This window comes from Beta vulgaris, chromosome 1 (assembly GCF_026745355.1).
Source record: "Beta vulgaris subsp. vulgaris cultivar EL10 chromosome 1, EL10.2, whole genome shotgun sequence".
Taxonomy (NCBI): Eukaryota; Viridiplantae; Streptophyta; class Magnoliopsida; order Caryophyllales; family Amaranthaceae; genus Beta; species Beta vulgaris.
In genome coordinates, this window is record NC_079202.1 from 2,157,699 (window position 1) to 2,174,798 (window position 17,100).

A 17,100-nucleotide genomic window follows, 5' to 3' on the forward strand; every position below is an offset into this window, starting at 1 on the left:
TGTTACTAAAAATTGAGTGCTGTTACCTACAGCACGGCGTGAAGGAAAACTCATCCTGTGAAAAGTTGGTTACAGACATTTGCCAGCTAGCTAGGAGCTTCTTTTCTGGTCAGATGAAGTCCCCTTGGAAGTGTGCTCAGTGATGTATCTTTGGACTTGCTCTCTTTGAATTAATGAACGTTAACAGAGTTTCACGTCAATTTTTTTTTTGAGTTGATTGTATTCATCTCTTTGAAATAGTTGCATCAATTAGTTTACTGTTATTGATTTGTACTTCATGAAGCACAAATGCACAAAGTTAAGCTGTTCGACTTGTGCCACCCAACACATCTGGGTGGGAAATTCATAAACTTAGTCTTTGAGCAGATGCCATAGGCACTTCCGTACTTAGACCCTGAATCGATTGCTTTAGTCATCTTTGAGTTGCTAGCTTACTCTCTCATACCTATCTTAGCCATCCCTTACTATTTTTGAGGCTCAGAACAACGGTGTATATCTTAAACGATCGCATATGAAGTGACCCATAAAAATAGCATATCTACAGGCTACATGAACAGCGGGGAAGGGGAAACTAGGAAGTGATTGTAAACAAGTTTTTTATATTAAGTAGCGGACAACAGCTATATATATTAGTTTGTAATGCATAGTAGTTTCCGCCTTCCGGGAATCATGGTTGCTGCTTCTGTGTGTAGATATAATCAAGGTGAGCAGCAAGAGACCTCCTGAACAGGCATTCATCTTTCTCTAGACCCTCGCAATTGATTTCATCATTGATCTCAGCTTCAGTCATGTCCTGTCATGCAACCGAAAACAGAAATCAATCAAGAGAATATAGGCTATTAAGCACATAGAATTACCTATGAGTGAAACATTTATGGGATGGAGAGAGACAGAGACCGTGTATCCACTACGTTGGTTTTGCGGTGGTACTTGGTCGCAACGCGCAAGTCGAGAAACAGTAAAGCTTAGCATGAAGGTGAGGAGGATCAAGGTGAAGAAAGAAGTGACCACTTTGGACATAATGCTTTTTGTGCAGGTAACTAGTGTTGAATTTGTTTGATGAGATTACAGAATATTGTGATATATATATAACTGAAGGCTAGTATTGTTGTTGTATATGAGTTGATTCGACGTGAAGATAAAGAAGCATAATGCATTGAATGATCCAGATGAAGGAAGAAATTCTTTGATGAGGGTAAGAAAAATCTCAAATAAAGCCAAAGGTAAGAATTTGATACTCGTGATAGTTGTGAACACCTTTTTGTTCTTATCATATGCTTTGATTGCTTTAGTAATTGACTTTGGAATTCTTTGTGAAATCGTGGAATCTGGAATAATTTTTACCCTTTTAGATAAGGAAAGATTTGACACAACCAATTCTAACTACGGTTACTTCGATTTAGTAGGTCTCAACTTATGGTTAATTTGCTTTGGAAGGTCTTTTCTTGTAAATAGTCATTCACTTTGATTCACTGAATTACCTGGTTAAGAGGATTGTTAAACATCGTCTTTAAATTAAAATCACTCCAACTCCCTTTTAAAAATACCATTATATCTTTATTACTTTTTTGATTTTTTACTCCAACTTAAGTCCTCCTCTAATTCATATTCTCCCTCATCTTCGCCATCACCACTGACGATCAACACCGAGAGCACCATCGATGAGAACAGAATTTCGACGAGGTAATTTTTTTAAAAAAAATGAATTCCATGGGCCTAACGTGTGGTCTGCCAAACGTTGTGTCCATGGGGCCAATGTGCAGGCCACACGTTAGCCCTGTGGAATTCGTTTTACAAAAAGTTACCTTGGCAGGAAAAAAATTACGTCATCGGAAGACATTGTTGTCGTCGATGGGTTGGAGGTAGCGATTGGTGTGATTAGTGATTTTAGATGGTGGTGGAGAGAGTTGTAAAAGCAACTAAAGGTATAATGGTACATTTATATAGTAGTTGGGACGATTTTAAGTGATTTCAAGGTATAGAAGTTCAGCTTGTGAAATGGGACAATTATGAAATATGACACTCTTTTTTAAGCCTTTTTTTAATTGACGGGTTCCAACGGAAGAGTTTAATACATAATGTGTTATAATTAACTGATTTAACATGGTAATTATAATTAACTGATTTAACATGGTAATTAAAGTAGAACGTTTTTAATAAACACCTTTCAAAGTTGAGACCGCTTGAAAATAACTCATAATGATAACCTTTTTAATATCAAACCAGTTATATTTTTCTTGCTTTCATCGTGTCAATTTAATTTGTGACCCACTGTTTTTGGGCTCCTCCATTATCAAACAACCGACTTCATTTGATTCCTCGAAGAATTTAAGTCATGTGAGTGCTGAAAATTTCATTAGTGACAGAAAATGCAATTTTGAGTGGGTCATCGCTTGTATTTTTTGGCTCAGAATTCTATGGAGGAGACTAAACTGCTTTGTGAAGTCGACCAGAGATTATCAGGATTTGTTGCTCACTTTTCCACGTAGAAAAATTGGCCCTGATTGGGAGTACAATTACTTTGGCAGATTTTAGGTAATGCGTACATTGTGCTTAGAGGTGATCATTTTGGCTCGGCCCGTGGGCCCGGCCCGGCCCGGCCCGTTTTCGGGCTGGGTTTTGGGCAAATTTTTTCGGTCCGCGGGCTGGGCCCGGCCCACCCATATTTTTTTTGCTTTCGGCGGGCTTTGGGCAAGCCAAAAACGACTTTTTAGTCTATTTTTTGGCTCGCAAAAGCCCGCTAATTTAGGCCCGAAATAGCGGCCTTTGGACACAAAAATTCGGCCCGCAATTTAGGCCCGGCCGGACCAATGGGCAAATTTTTTTTAGCCGCGGCCCGGCCCGAACCCGGCCCGGCCCACAATCACCTCTAATTGTGCTCTAAAGAACATAGTGAGAACTCTGTTTTCAGAATACCAAATAGAATATTTACGAAAACGAACATTGTACTGCTGAACTGTAACATTACAAAAATTCACTTACAAAAACGAATATTTTACTGTTAAAATGGAATATTACAAGAATTCATTTATGAAAAAGAACATTTTAATATTGAAGTGGAATATTACCAGGATCCAATTATGAAAATGAACATTTTATTGTTGAAGTGGAACATTACTATAATTCAATTACTTAAATAGAACATATGCTTATCAAATATAGAACATATTTTCAGAAAAATTAGAACATATTTTTTGGTGGAAAATAAGTTTTAAAAGAACATTTTTTAAAATAGAACATTTGCTTATCGAAAATAGAATAATTTTCACGAAAAATAGAAAATAATTTTCTAGCTGAAAAGAAGCTTAAAACGAACATTTGTTGAAATAGAAGATTTGCTTATTGAAAATAGAACAAATTTTACGAAAAATAGAACATATTTTTTTGCTGAAAAATATGCTTAAAATAAACATATGTTGAAATAGAACATTTATTCATCAAAAATGGAACAAATTTACTGGGTGCATTGTGTGTATTGTGTTTCTGGGAGCACAATAGAGTTTTTAGATTCTAGGAATTTTTTTTTTTATGTTTTTAAAGTTGCATTTGGTAGGGTGTAAAATGTTTTACATGATAATGAGTTTTTCTTTTTCTCTCATCTATCTTTTTTGGTTTGGCAAGGGATGTAAACAAATTTTTCATTAAGGGAAAAGAGCTCTTGTATAAGTGAAAATTATTTTCCTTTCAAAAAGAAAGGAAAACATATTTTCCTCCCTCCTCCTTAGCAACCTTTTATACTCCTCTTATTCATCATTTTCCTTTCCCTTCGATTTTTCTTTTTTTCAATAACTTTTTTTTGACATTGAATCAAACAAATGAAAATTAGGGGAATTTTTATAATACATCCGGGTGTATTATGATCATGGTACACTTTAAGTAAGTTCCAAATTAGCATAATCACATAATAAGGGAAACCTCCAAATGAGCATAATCACATAATAAGTAAGTTCCAAATTAGCAAATGAGAAAAAAATAACTTTAAGTGTGCCATTCACATGGTATATCCAGGTGTATGATGAATGCTCCCGAAAATTAGCTTTGCAATTGGATTACCATTGTAAAATGTTTTACATGAAAAATCATTTTATATTGAAAATGTTTAACATCTTCCATAAAAAATAAGGAAGAAAATATTTAACATCTAACCAAACGGAGCCTAAGTATGACCCTATATTGTTTCATGATGAGTCTGGTTACTCTCCAAACTGTTCGGTACCGAACAAGGGGGAGAAAAGCCTATTTTTCCCTTAAAATATACCATGGTCAATAATTCTCTAGTTAGCCTTTTATTTTTTCCAATTTTTTAAGGGAAAAGCAATGTATATTGGAAAACTATATTAATACATCCAAAATTATTTTATTATTCATTTTAAAATTGTGTTTACATAAATTTAAAAAATATATTTGTACATTTAAAAACTATGTTTTTACATCCAAAAAACTATTTTGCACGTGTAAAAATTATGTTTATACATCTAGAACTATGTTTTTACATCTAAAAAGTATTTTTGCACGTGTAAAGATTATGTTTGTACATAGTTTGCACACTCATAATCTATTTTAGACCTGGCAATCGGACCAATCGGATCGGATTCGGACCGGAACAATTCAGATCGGACCGTTTTCGGATCAAGTTACATTCGGACTGGGATCGGACCGGATCGGACCGTTTCGAATTGGGTCATCGTTCGTACTATTATTTCGGATCGGAATGGGACCGGACCAATTCAGATCGGACCGTTCCGGATTGGGTCATCGTTCGGACTATTATTTCGGATCGGAATCGGACTATGGTGGAATGAATGGAATACTTATGGCAATGATATTTTTTTTATAAAAAAACGGGTAAGTTTCGGATCAAAGCCTAATCGAAACCAATAATTTCGGATCGGTTTACCTTCGGGTCGGGTCGGTTTTGGATCGGGTAAGATTATATCAGATCATTCGGATTTCGGATGAGTTTCGGATCAAGATTATTTCGAATCGGGATCGGGACCGTTTCGGATTCGGATCAAGGTTCGGACCGTCTCGTTCGGACCCAGATCGGACCACGGATCGGATATTTCGGACCGGATTTTCGGATTAGGACCAACTTTGCCAGGTCTAATCTATTTGTTCTTTTTATATCCCGATACTATGTTTACACATCTATAATTTATTTTGTATCCATTACATTCATAAATTCTTTTGTACATTCAAAACTATGTTTACACATCTATAATTCTGTTATTGAACATTCAAAAATTATTTTTTTATATGTCCAGAATAGAACAAAAACTAGCCGTGGTATATTTTGAGGGTAAAAAAGACTATTATTCTCTTTGTTGTGACACCAAACAATATGGAGAATAGCCTTTTTCTTTCATAATAGTTAAATTTATGTCTGATTGGAGCAATTGGACTGAACAAACAAAATCTGTGTAAATTGATGAAAACTTGTATAATTGAAGAAACCACAGTCAATGGTCTAATTTGGGATGTAACATCAATCATCCATTAACAATGCCAAAGATCAGGAAAAATTGCATATTAATCCAGCATGGAGCCAAGAATTTGGTCTCGATAAGACATGTCAAATAAGTCGAAAACAGGTCTATGTTGCATAAATTTATTATGCAGAATTTACACGTTAGGTGATTATTGTTTGTGGTTGAAAAATGCATGATCGTGACACATATCATTTGATTTGGAGTGGACCAAACATATTTACAATTTCTTTTCTAGTGGTTTTAGGATGGAATTTCCTCAACCTCAATTAATACAAAATTGAATTAAATCTTTTTCTTTGTAATAAAAGTATTTTCATTCATTAGTTCACACTAATTAATCATCTAGAGCATAATATTCCGTTTGGGTTTTCGGAGGTAAGAATTACGATATATGAGGTTAAGAATTCCGTGTTTCATTAAACCCTACTTTTAGTCTATTTTCTTCAGGTTGATGAGAAGAGTAGTATATAAATCTGCCTTATTGTTCTGTGTTTTGTACTCTCTTCTCTCAAAAAATAATAAAACCAGTTTCACCTTTGTTCATGGATGTAGCTAACTTTGTGTTAGTGAATCACGTAAATCTTTATGTTAATCATCCCCATTTTTCTTTATGTGTCGATTGATTATGTCATAATCATACACAATTGTTGAACTCTAGTTTTGATGATGACAAAGAAACAAAGATGCAAACTAAGTAGAAAACTAATGAGTTTCTATGAGTGTATGATGTTTAAGGTATCAATGAAAGGATCTGGGAGAATACGAAGTCAAGGAAGAAGTCAAGGAAGAAGTCAAGAGATGATTTCAAAGGCTAAGTAAAGAAGTTTCTATAAGTTGATACTGGAGCAAGCATTGGATCAAGAAAAATAAAAGCTAGGCGTTTTATTTTCTAGTTCCAGTGTAAAGGAACAAAGTAAGGATGGTAAGGAACAGTGGCAGTTTATTTGAGAATGAGAGTTTGTTCCTTTGTAAGGAACAAACTAAGTGGCACTAAATGAATCTGTTAAAGGAACTTAGTTTATAAAAACTAGACTTAGGCGTGCAAAAGTATAACGGTATAATTGTGCAATTGAGTAAGTCATGCCTAAATTATAAGAAATTAGTTTTATCTAATTTCAAATGATAAAATCAGTTTTAAAAAAGAAAATCCGTTTAAGAAAAAGATTTTGTTTTTCGGAAAAATAAAGAAAATAAATATCCGATTTTTAGAAAGAATTTGTTTAAAAGATATTATTTTCTTAAAGATAAAAAATTCAGTTTTAAAGATAAAAGCTGTTTTTATAAAACTGATTTTCGGATAAAGCTCAAGGAACTCCTATTACTTAGGAGTAGTGGCTAAAATATATCCACGTTCATATTGAGATCATGGGATCATGAGACATGATGAGAAACGTGTTCCTTAGGGGAAGGAAAATCATGGGTTAATGGACTTAACATGTAATCAAGTTTTAATCCCACGTTCTTTATGATTATCACTATAAATATTGAAGTCTAGATAAGTTCCAAATTGTGTCTGACTAACTAATTAAGTGAGTTTAACTAATTAAGTGTCAGTGCCTTCATTCTCTCATAATAGCCATTTGTTCTTTGCTTTCTTACTCTAATTCCACTAGGCTTATTTCGATCAATTGTATTTTGGTTTTTGGGGTAAGGGAACTTTGAGTGAAGTTCTGTAAGAAAGAGGCTTTGAGTAAAGTTTGTATGAGTGAGAAAACTTCGAGTGAAGTTGAGAGGAACTGCTGTTAAGGGAAAAGTGGCTCAACTTGAGTTTAGGAACTCAAAGTGTGGCTCGAGTTAGAATTAGGTTGTAACAAAGTTGTTTGGCCTAATTAGTGAAAGAGTTGAGTTTAAAATCCCTAGTGGTCGAGGTTGTTTCTTCTTGTTGGGCCCAAGAAGTTTTTTCCTCGTAAAAATCCCTTGTGTTCCTCTAGCTTGTTTATTCGTTTAAGTTTTAATTTCCGCAAAAAGTTACGTTTATTTCTACACCTACCATTCACCCCCCCTCTTGTAGTGTTCCTAGGGAAATAACAACAATTTTCGTGGAAAAATAAGATCAAGTGATTGGTCCTGTTTGGCAAATAATAGAGTTTAGAGTTTAGCTGTTAGAGTTTAGAGTTTGCTGTAAGAGTTTTAACATTTTGTTAAACAGATTTGACTCCTGATTTGACAACTTTTTTTTATAAATGTGTTTGGTAACAATTAACTGATTGCTAAAATCTTATTGTCATTTGTTTGTGTGAAATGACATTTATAGACAATTTAATGCATATGGATAGTATTATTATTAGAGGCATAAAAGTCATTGAACATATTATTACCTAATCCTCTAAAGAAAAAGCTCCTATTAGAAGCTTTTTTCATTTTGAGAGTTTTTATTCCAAAACTCTATCTAAAACTCTCTTTTACCAAGCACCTCTTTTAGATTCTTTGACTAGTTAAAACTCTAAAAGTGGTCCAAAACTCTCTTTTTACTCCAAAATTCTAATTGCCAAACACCCCAATAGTAATAAAGGGTGACGAAAGGAGTCCTTAACAACAATAAGTGTGATTTGGTAGGGCTAGAATTCTTCATTTTTAGTATATCAATATTTAATAGTTTTTGTACATATCTTTTAGTAATTTCATGATTTAGCATTGTGTTTTTTCTTTATCTGATCTCTATAATTGTGAAAGGTTCAAAAAGGTTATTTGAATCACTAAATCATATATACTTCCTTCGTTCTGTTTTAAATGAAACGTTTTCTTTTTCACTCAACCCAACACGCTTCTTTAATCATTAATATCTTTAGTTGTGCACACTTAAAAATTATTTAAAAAAACTATAATTTGATAGTATGCATTGAGACGAATCTGACAAGATCACACTTGACTATGTTTTTCTTTATATAATGGTGATAAATTGGAGTTAAAATTGATCAATTAATAGTGTCATTTCACCCAATCTATACAAATATATTAAAAGGCATGCGAAAGAACGTCTATGTGTCATGTGACACTCTCCTCAAATTTCTAATGCAAATGCTTTATGTTCATGTATATACTCCTCACTTTTAAAAAAATGTATAAGTGTAAGGTATCGAACACATGACCTTTGAAATGAAAAGTAAGAGCTTAACCATCGATACACTATGACTTTGTTGTTTAATGTTTGAAATAAAATATGATAAAGTTTTGTAATAATTGTAGTTAACTCCCTCGAAAGACAGGGAGAGCTCTCCCTTGAAAGACAGGAACCCTAACCCTAGGCGCACGAATTCGACCATTAATGGCTGGTGAACTAATCGAAAAGTGCCAAAATCTTCGAATAAATGACGCGGAATCATCAATACTTGAGATTGGTGAACTGGTTGATGGGATTGATGAGGACCAAGTTTCTTTGGTTCTTGTAGGACGTTTGGTGACAGAACGAAGCTTCAACATTGAGGCTTTCAAACGAACAATGGCTCAGGTGTGGGCGGTGAATAAAAGATTGGTAATTTGGATGATAGGATCGAACCGGTTTGTGTTTCAATTTTTCCATTGGCGTGACAAGGAGAAAGTTATGGAAGGAAGACCTTGGTGTTTCGAAAATCAACTCTTGATTCTAAAGGACATTGACGGAGAGGACCAACCGGCGGACGTTCCTTTAACACATTCTCCTTTTTGGATTCGATTGAAAAATCTTCCGTTTAATTATAGAACACCAGCGATTTGTCGGGCGATTGCTGGAAAAATTGGGCAGGTTATGGAATTGGAGGATGATAGTTTAAATCTTGATAATTATCGACGAGTCCGCGTGATGATGGATGTTGCCCAGCCTTTGTGTCGTCATCAGGACATCCAAAGCAAAGATGGGCGAGTCTTTCGAATTGAGGTGGCATATGAACGACTTCCTTTCTTTTGCTTCTTGTGTGGAACTATTGGCCATGGCGAAAAGGAGTGTGTGAACGTTGATGATGATGAACCGGAGCAGGGTATGGGTTGGGGGAAGTCGCTCAGGGCTACCCCTAGGCGGTGTCAATAAAATGCTAGAAGAAGTTGAGGAGGTTAAATCTTGCAGAAAGAATCTGTTTGTTGCTAAACCACGCTCATCTGGGAGGGGATCACAATCTGGGACTGAGGTGGCGGAAGAGGGTGGTCAAGCTGGGGGAGTGAGACTCGAAACGACGAAGGATGGAGGGTGCGATAAAGAGCTGAATGCTCAAGAGAGGTTAAGGAGTGGGGTTCCGTGGTTAGATAAAGAAGTTGGAAAGGCAGGGGGTGGTGAGAAGATAAAAGTTACAGAGCAGGGACAGTTGGCGGGGGTTGAAACGGGAAGGGTTGTGCCTATGGGAGGAGCCTTGACAGCACTTTCAACCGAGAGTAGTGAAGGAGATGGGGTGTTGGGACAAGTCGGACAAGGGACAAAAGGAGAGGCAGGTAGTATTGTTAGGAATATTGAGGAGGTGGACCCTCCGTCTGGGGCAGCAGAGGGAGGGAAGAAAAAAGGACGTAAATGGAAGAAGATGGCGAGAGAGCAAGGGGATGAGATGGAGGGAGTTGAACACGATTTTGTGTGCCTGGCGACAGGAGGTAAACGAGTGTGGGATGAAGCTCTCGGCGAGCCAATGGAGAGGGGAAAGTTAAAAAAGTTTAGGTGTGACGAAAATGTTTCTGGATGGCGGGAGGCGGGATCTGCAAATGTGCAGACCGGCCCAGCTCAATGAGTCTACTCTGCTGGAACTGTCGAGGGATGGGCAACCCTTGGTCAGTTCGTAGACTTCAGAAGTGGAGTCGAGATGTTGCCCCCGACTTGATTTTCTTGTCGGAAACTATGGTTAACAAAGAGAGAGTGGAGGGTTTAAAAGCATCTATTCACTGTTCGGATGCTTTTGGTGTTTCTAGCCAAGGCCGTTTTGGGGGCCTTTGTATTTTCTGGAAGGACGATAAGCTGCGGTTCACACTTGTTTCTTACTCTCAGCATCATATATGCAGGGATGTGATGATGAATAATGGCGTGGAGTGGAGGTTTGTTGGAGTTTATGGATGGGCGGAGGGGTCTTCTAAACATCATACATGGACACTTATCCGTCATTTGTGTGATGAGACGGAGCTCCCTATTATTTTTGGAGGTGACTTTAACGAAATATTGTCGTATGATGAGAAAGAAGGAGGAGCGCAAACTGAAAGAAGAGAGATTGCTCATTTTCGGAATGTAGTGGATTCATGTAGGTTGCGTGACCTTGGATATGAGGGGCAATGGTGGACTTGGGAAAGGGGGAGATCCCCTAATACACGAGTGAGAGAAAGGCTGGATCGATTTATGGTGACGTCAGAATGGTTGGATTTGTTCCTTCAGGTTACGGTATCACATTTGTTATGCTACAAATCGGACCATTGTCCAATTGTGGCGTGTCTTACCCCTCGAAAAAGGCAGCAAGTACAGGGACGTCGGGGCTTCAAGTTCGAAACAGCTTGGTTACTTGAGGAGGGGTGTGAAGGAGTGGTGAAGGAAGCTTGGGATAGAGCCGAGGGGAGAAGTGTGCTGGCGCGTATCGAAGAGGTAGCAGGGGGTCTGGTGAGATGGAGTGCGAATGGTTTACGTAAGCTGGAGAAACAAATTGAACAATCTGAAAAAGCTCTCAAAGTGGCCTAACAACGGAGCATAACCCCAGAAAGCTGTATGGAATGTAATGATATTGAGGCGAAACTCGATGATCTTATTAGTAAGCAAGAGGCCTACTGGTATTTGCGAGCGCGAGTAGCGGAGGTAAGGGACGGAGACAGAAACACACGTTACTTCCACCATAAGGCCTCTCAACGTAAGGCCCGAAATAGGATGAAGGGGCTTTATGATACACATGGGGTTTGGCATGAAGAGGAAGACAAGTTGGAAGAGATAGTAACAGCATACTACAATGATTTATTTACCTCGACGGAGCCTAGTAATGATGATATGCCGAAAGTCATCCAGCATATGGGGCAAATAGTTTCTGCCGAAATGAATGCCGAATTATCAAAACCGTACACCAAAGCAGAAATTTTTGAAGCTCTTCAGCAAATGCAGCCATGTAAAGCACCAGGACCGGACGATATGCATGCAATATTTTTTCAAAAATTCTGGCATATTGTAGGTGATGAAGTGTCGAGTTTTGTGATCAATATTTTGCATGGCTCTGTTATTCCTGATTACGTGAACAAAACGAATATTGTTATGATTCCAAAAGTAAAAAATCCTACGGAGATGTCTCAATATAGGCCTATTAGTTTATGTAATGTGGTGTACAAGTTAGTTTCAAAAGCAATTGTTATGAGGCTAAAAAATATTCTCCCTGATCTGGTGTCTGAAAATCAAAGTGCTTTTGTCCCTGGAAGGCAGATTACTGATAATGCGCTAATAGCCATGGAAGTGTTTCACACTATGAAATATAGGAATAAATGCAGGAGAGGTGTGGTTGCTATGAAACTTGACATGAGTAAGGCCTATGATAGAGTAGAATGGGGCTTCCTACGAAAACTGCTGTTGACAATGGGTTTTGATGGACGATGGGTAAATTTGATAATGAACTGTGTCACATCTGTCAACTATTCTTTTGTGGTGAATGGTAGAACCAGAGGAGTAGTGAGACCTTCCCGAGGGCTCAGACAGGGGGATCCTTTATCCCCCTACCTGTTTATAGTGGTAGCCGATGCTTTTTCCCATATGCTAATCTCTGCAGTTCAGGATGGAAGGATACATGGAGCAAAGGCGAGTAGAGGAGGGCAGGAGATTTCTCACCTTCTTTTTGCAGATGACAGTCTACTTTTTGCAAGAGCTAATCGATAGGAATGCTCAGAAATAGTTGATTTACTCAACATATATGAAGCAACATCAGGGCAGAAAATAAATTACGATAAGTCGGAAGTCTCTTTTAGCAGAGGGGTTAGTACTGCTCAAAAAGAAGAATTGATGAATCTTTTGCAGATGAAAAGGGTGGATAGACATGAGAAGTATTTGGGTATTCCTACAGTAGCAGGGAGGTCAAAAAAAGTTGTGTTCGGAGCTCTCCTGGATAGAATATGGAAGAAGTTGCAGGGATGGAAGGAAAAACTGTTGTCACGAGCAGGAAAAGAGGTACTCTTGAAATCTGTTATACAAGCTATGCCTACTTATCTGATGGGAATTTATAAATTTCCAGTTTGGGTTACAAATACTATTGCCTCGGCTATGGCTCGGTTCTTTTGGGGGCAAACTGATGTGAAGAGAAGTACCCATTGGCGGAGTTGGTCATCCATGTATGAATTAAAATGTTTGGGGGGCTTAGGCTTTAAAGATTTGGAGGTTTTTAACGACGCGTTGCTGGGGAGACAAGCTTGGAGAATTATGAAGGGCGATAATACCTTACTTGGTAAGGTAATGAAGGCAAAATACTACCATCGAAGCACCTTTCTTGATGCTCCGCTAGGTTACTCGCCTAGCTTTGCGTGGAAGGGTATTTGGAGTGCCAAGGCACTAGTTAAAGAGGGGATTATATGGAGGGTGGGGAATGGTGCAAACATTAATGTGTGGAGTGACCCATGGATAGCGGATGAAGAAGGGAGGTTTATACAAAGTCCCATGGTTGATGATGTCAAAGCCGTTCAAGACTTGATGTATGAAGGTTCTCACGCATGGAATGTCGAACTCATTTCCTGCCTTTTTAATGAGCGCGACACCAAATGTATTCTCGCTCTTCCTCTTAGCGAGAGACCTGCTGAAGATGTCCTCACTTGGGCTTTTACGAAAGACGGGGTCTATTCGGTCAAGACGGCTTACATGCTCGGGAAGCGATTTAATCTGGATGAATTTCACGAAGCATGGGTGAGGTTGTGGAAAATAGATGCGTCTCCGAAAGTCCGCCTATTTTTATGGCGTCTGTGTACGGGTACCCTCCCTACTCGTGCGTTGCTAAAGTATCGACACATGATAGACACTAATGCTTGTCCTTGGTGCGGCGAAGAGGAAACGACAGCCCATGCTTTATTACTATGCCCTCGGGTTAAGGAGTTATGGGAGGAGTTGAGTGGTGTGCAAGACCTGATAAATGTGGACAATCAATCCATAATGGATGTGGTGGCGAGCTGGGCAAAAGCAGACAAGAGGATCCAGAGACAAGTGGTCAATCAAGCATGGTGTATTTGGACGGAGAGGAACGCGAAGGTGTTCAATAATAATCATACAGCCAATAGCATTATCCTGGCGCGAGTGAATCGTCTAGCAAATGAACATGAGCAGTATGCGACGAAGATATATGGAGGCTTGCGGGGTGTAGTTCAAAAGAGCGCAAAGACGTGGAAGGCTCCCGCAAGGGGGGTAATTAAACTCAACTGCGACGCATCGTTGGCGAGTGAAGGCTGGGTGGGGCTGGGAGTTGTTGCAAGAGACTCGGATGGGCATGTTCTGTTCGCAGCAGTGAGATACTAAGACGGGTAAGGGCCCACTGGCCGGTAGAGATTGCAGAAGGGAAGGCCCTCCTTATGGCTGCTAGGTTGGCTCGAAGGTTCAGTTATGGAAGTGTGGAGATGGAGTCAGATAGCCAAGTTCTCATTTCAAGGCTCTCGAAAGCTATGGTTTATTTTTCGGACTTAGATGCAGTGCTAGCAGATATCCTAGAAGCTAGTAGTTATTTTTCTTATTTGCGCTGGTCTCATGTTAAAAGGGATGGCAATGCTGTAGCCCATCACCTTGCTAAGATAGTACCATTTGGTGTAGAACAGATATGGGAAAACCACAGTCCTGTTGAGGTGGAACCATATGTGTTTATGGACTTTTTAACTAAAGATGAATGAGAATGGTACTTGATTTCCCCCTAAAAAAAAAAAAAACTAGAAAGACTTAACAAGTATATACTCCCTCCGTTTTTTTATTGCTACATTGTTGTATGCACAACCATTTATGCAACGTCACTTTCAAATTGGAGTGTATTTTTTGATCCATTTAATGTAAAATAATGAGAAAAAGTAAAAAAGTAGTATTTTTGGGTCGAAAAAGAGAAAAACAAATACAAAAGTATCAATTTCTGGTGGGCCAAACAAGAAAAATGTAGAAATTTTTAAAAAACAACCATTTAAGAAAAATGTACCAATTAAGAAAACGGAGAGAGTACATCTTTAACAATCTTATTACGTAACTTCCAAGAGAATATTGATGTCATATTCTCTTACCACAATTTTTTTTAAGGAATTGTTTTCAAACTCAAAGCTTTCTTTTTTTTTTTTTTTACTTATCACGTCGTAACGTGAATTTTTCAATTTCTTAATGGACAAAAATTAGGAAAAGTAGCAAAATAAAAAAATAATAACATATTTTTTTATTGTAACTGACCCGAGGCATCGCCCGGGCAAAAAAACTAGTGTTTTATTTAAAACAAGATGGAGAAAGTATATTCTTTGGGCTTACGGGCCTAATGTATTAGGCACCTCTAATCAATTGAATAACTATTTGGCCTATTATTACTCTTTAGAATGATTAATTAACCAACCTTTAATTTAGTTATTGTTGTTTTAGTTTAAATTATGTTGTTTTACCATTGAAATCATGCATTTTCAGAGGAAAATTTGTAGAAGCTATTTATAGATTAAAACGGTATATATATTCCCATCATATTACTATCTTTGCCATTGTAACACCCGTAGGTGCTTAGGGGCCTTCTATTAGATATTATTCTATGCGGGCTTCTGAAAATTTAAGGGTGTTAGTGTGTCAAATATGGTATCTGAGCAAGGGTCTATTTAGGTGTATGTCCAAGAACTGAGACGAGGACTCTTTAGAGAAGGGGAAAAGGTGTTTTGGATATCCTACATCGAAAGTTGAGGAGAAAGAATCCTTCTTTATGTATATGTGGACATCTCAATCTAATAGACGCTTTTTGAATAGGATTATGATCTTGCACCAGAGTAAAACCTTGTGCGATTAGAGCCAATACATGACAAAATCTACTAGTTTCCTAAACACCTAGAATATTATAACAATCAAATCCATCTTTGTATGAAACTAGTCGGAGTTATCGCCTTTGAGATCAGTGAGACAAAATCATAATTTCTATCGTCCCTATTATTGCCCGTTTTGTAATTTTATGTAAAACATGATATGTAATTTAGTCCTTTTAAAAATTAATTAACGACTCCTATATTATTATCTCTTTCGAGATAAATTAGTTTCTCACCACAAGTTACTTTCCTATCCTTACCCTATCAAAAAAGAAAAAAAAGTTACTTTCCGATCCTTGTATATTAGTACCTTCAAAGATGAGAACCTTGGCTAAACCTTATTCGGTAGGTTTCCTAATAATCCTTGATGATGGAGCCAACATATTATTAATTGAATAAGGCCCAACTTCTATTCTATACCAACATGCATGGGGAGTTGGGGACCCTACTATGAAAGAAATTAGAACTTATTAGAAGACCCCATATCTATAAACAATAGAAGCATGCTAAGAGCTTTACATAATATGCCATCCCTTAAAATCATCAAAGGGGGCCTACCATATAACAAAGAGATCTTGTAATTTATACTAAAGTAACAAATCATCAACAATTAGTGCACAAAAAAGCCTTAAACCTCTCATATCCTTGGACGTTTATACCACTATTAAACTTAGGATCATTTCATCATAATCTTATTTTTACTGTTAAATGGCAGCTACAACCTCAACAAGCTGCAATAGCTTTTGGAACAACCGAACAGGCAGGGCAACAAAAGCTCGTGCCTCTTCGTCGTTGTCGTCGTCGTCGTCGTCTTCTTTGCCGAGCAACCCGAGCTGCGGGAAGGTTGATAATGTAGCCATGTGGCTTATCAATGGTGTAACTTCGGCATTCTTTGCATCCTTAGAAAGATGTTCATGCATACGTGTGACTACTGTAGAAGATGGTGAGGATATCAATGAATTACCATTAATCTTTGATGATGGAAACACAAACACAAGGCAAGAAGTAAAGGTTAGTAGTATTCGTAAGAGGCGTGTACGAGGGAAGAAAGGAGGAGGTTATGCTTATCAAGAGTAATGACGTTAACTTTCATTGCTTTGTTGAATTTTAACTCTTTATGTTTATTTCTTGGGATCTTAATGTTATCATCAAATTAGTTTGTTGAGTAAAGAAAATTGTGAAGCTAAAAAAAATATGTAGTTAATTTTCTTTTATCATAATTTGTAATGACAATAATAGAATTATGGAAATTCAAAATGTGGCAACTTTTTTAAAATCTTTTCTTGAGTTTTTGATCGAATAATATATTTTTCTGAATAAAGTTCAGCTTTTTAGTATTTGTGATCGTTGTGTGTGCTTTAGTAGTATTTTTATCATCTTTTTGTTGAATAAAAATCAATCTGCAATTCTGTTTAATAGATTTTTTGATTTTTTTTATTATTTATCATGATTTTATGTTTCCGTGTGTTGATCAATGTATTTATGATTGTATATAATAGAGTATAAAACTATTCCTAGTACTCTAACTATCAACTTAAACTTTTGGTCGAGTTGATCATATGACATGATACTAGAGCCGGCGTGACAAAAAGGTTACGGTTTTAAAATCTCATCCAATTTATGAGGGAGGCAATACTTCTCTGCCTTCGAAAAATATGCTTTGTGTCTACACTCTACTGGCCGAATTTATTTCCTAAAAATGCAA

At 37.3% G+C, this 17,100-nt stretch overlaps 1 protein-coding gene across 2 annotated transcripts; it reads left to right on the forward strand.

Annotated features, from left to right (window-relative positions):
* On the forward strand, positions 1-16,734 carry LOC125499300 (uncharacterized). 2 transcript variants are annotated; one of them, XR_008968765.1, is made up of 2 exons: positions 1-1,223; positions 2,412-6,213. XR_008968765.1 is itself a non-coding variant. In XM_048647663.2 (2 exons), exons 1-2 carry the CDS (start codon positions 1,190-1,192, stop codon positions 16,470-16,472), a joined length of 396 nt encoding a protein of 131 aa, XP_048503620.1. In that variant the 5' UTR covers positions 290-1,189; the 3' UTR covers positions 16,473-16,734. The 2 variants fall into 2 exon arrangements, 1 of the variants encoding a protein (XP_048503620.1); XM_048647663.2 differs by lacking the exon at positions 2,412-6,213 and adding an exon at positions 16,111-16,734 and having other exon boundaries at positions 290-1,223.
* Positions 16,735-17,100: the final 366 nt, after the last annotated feature.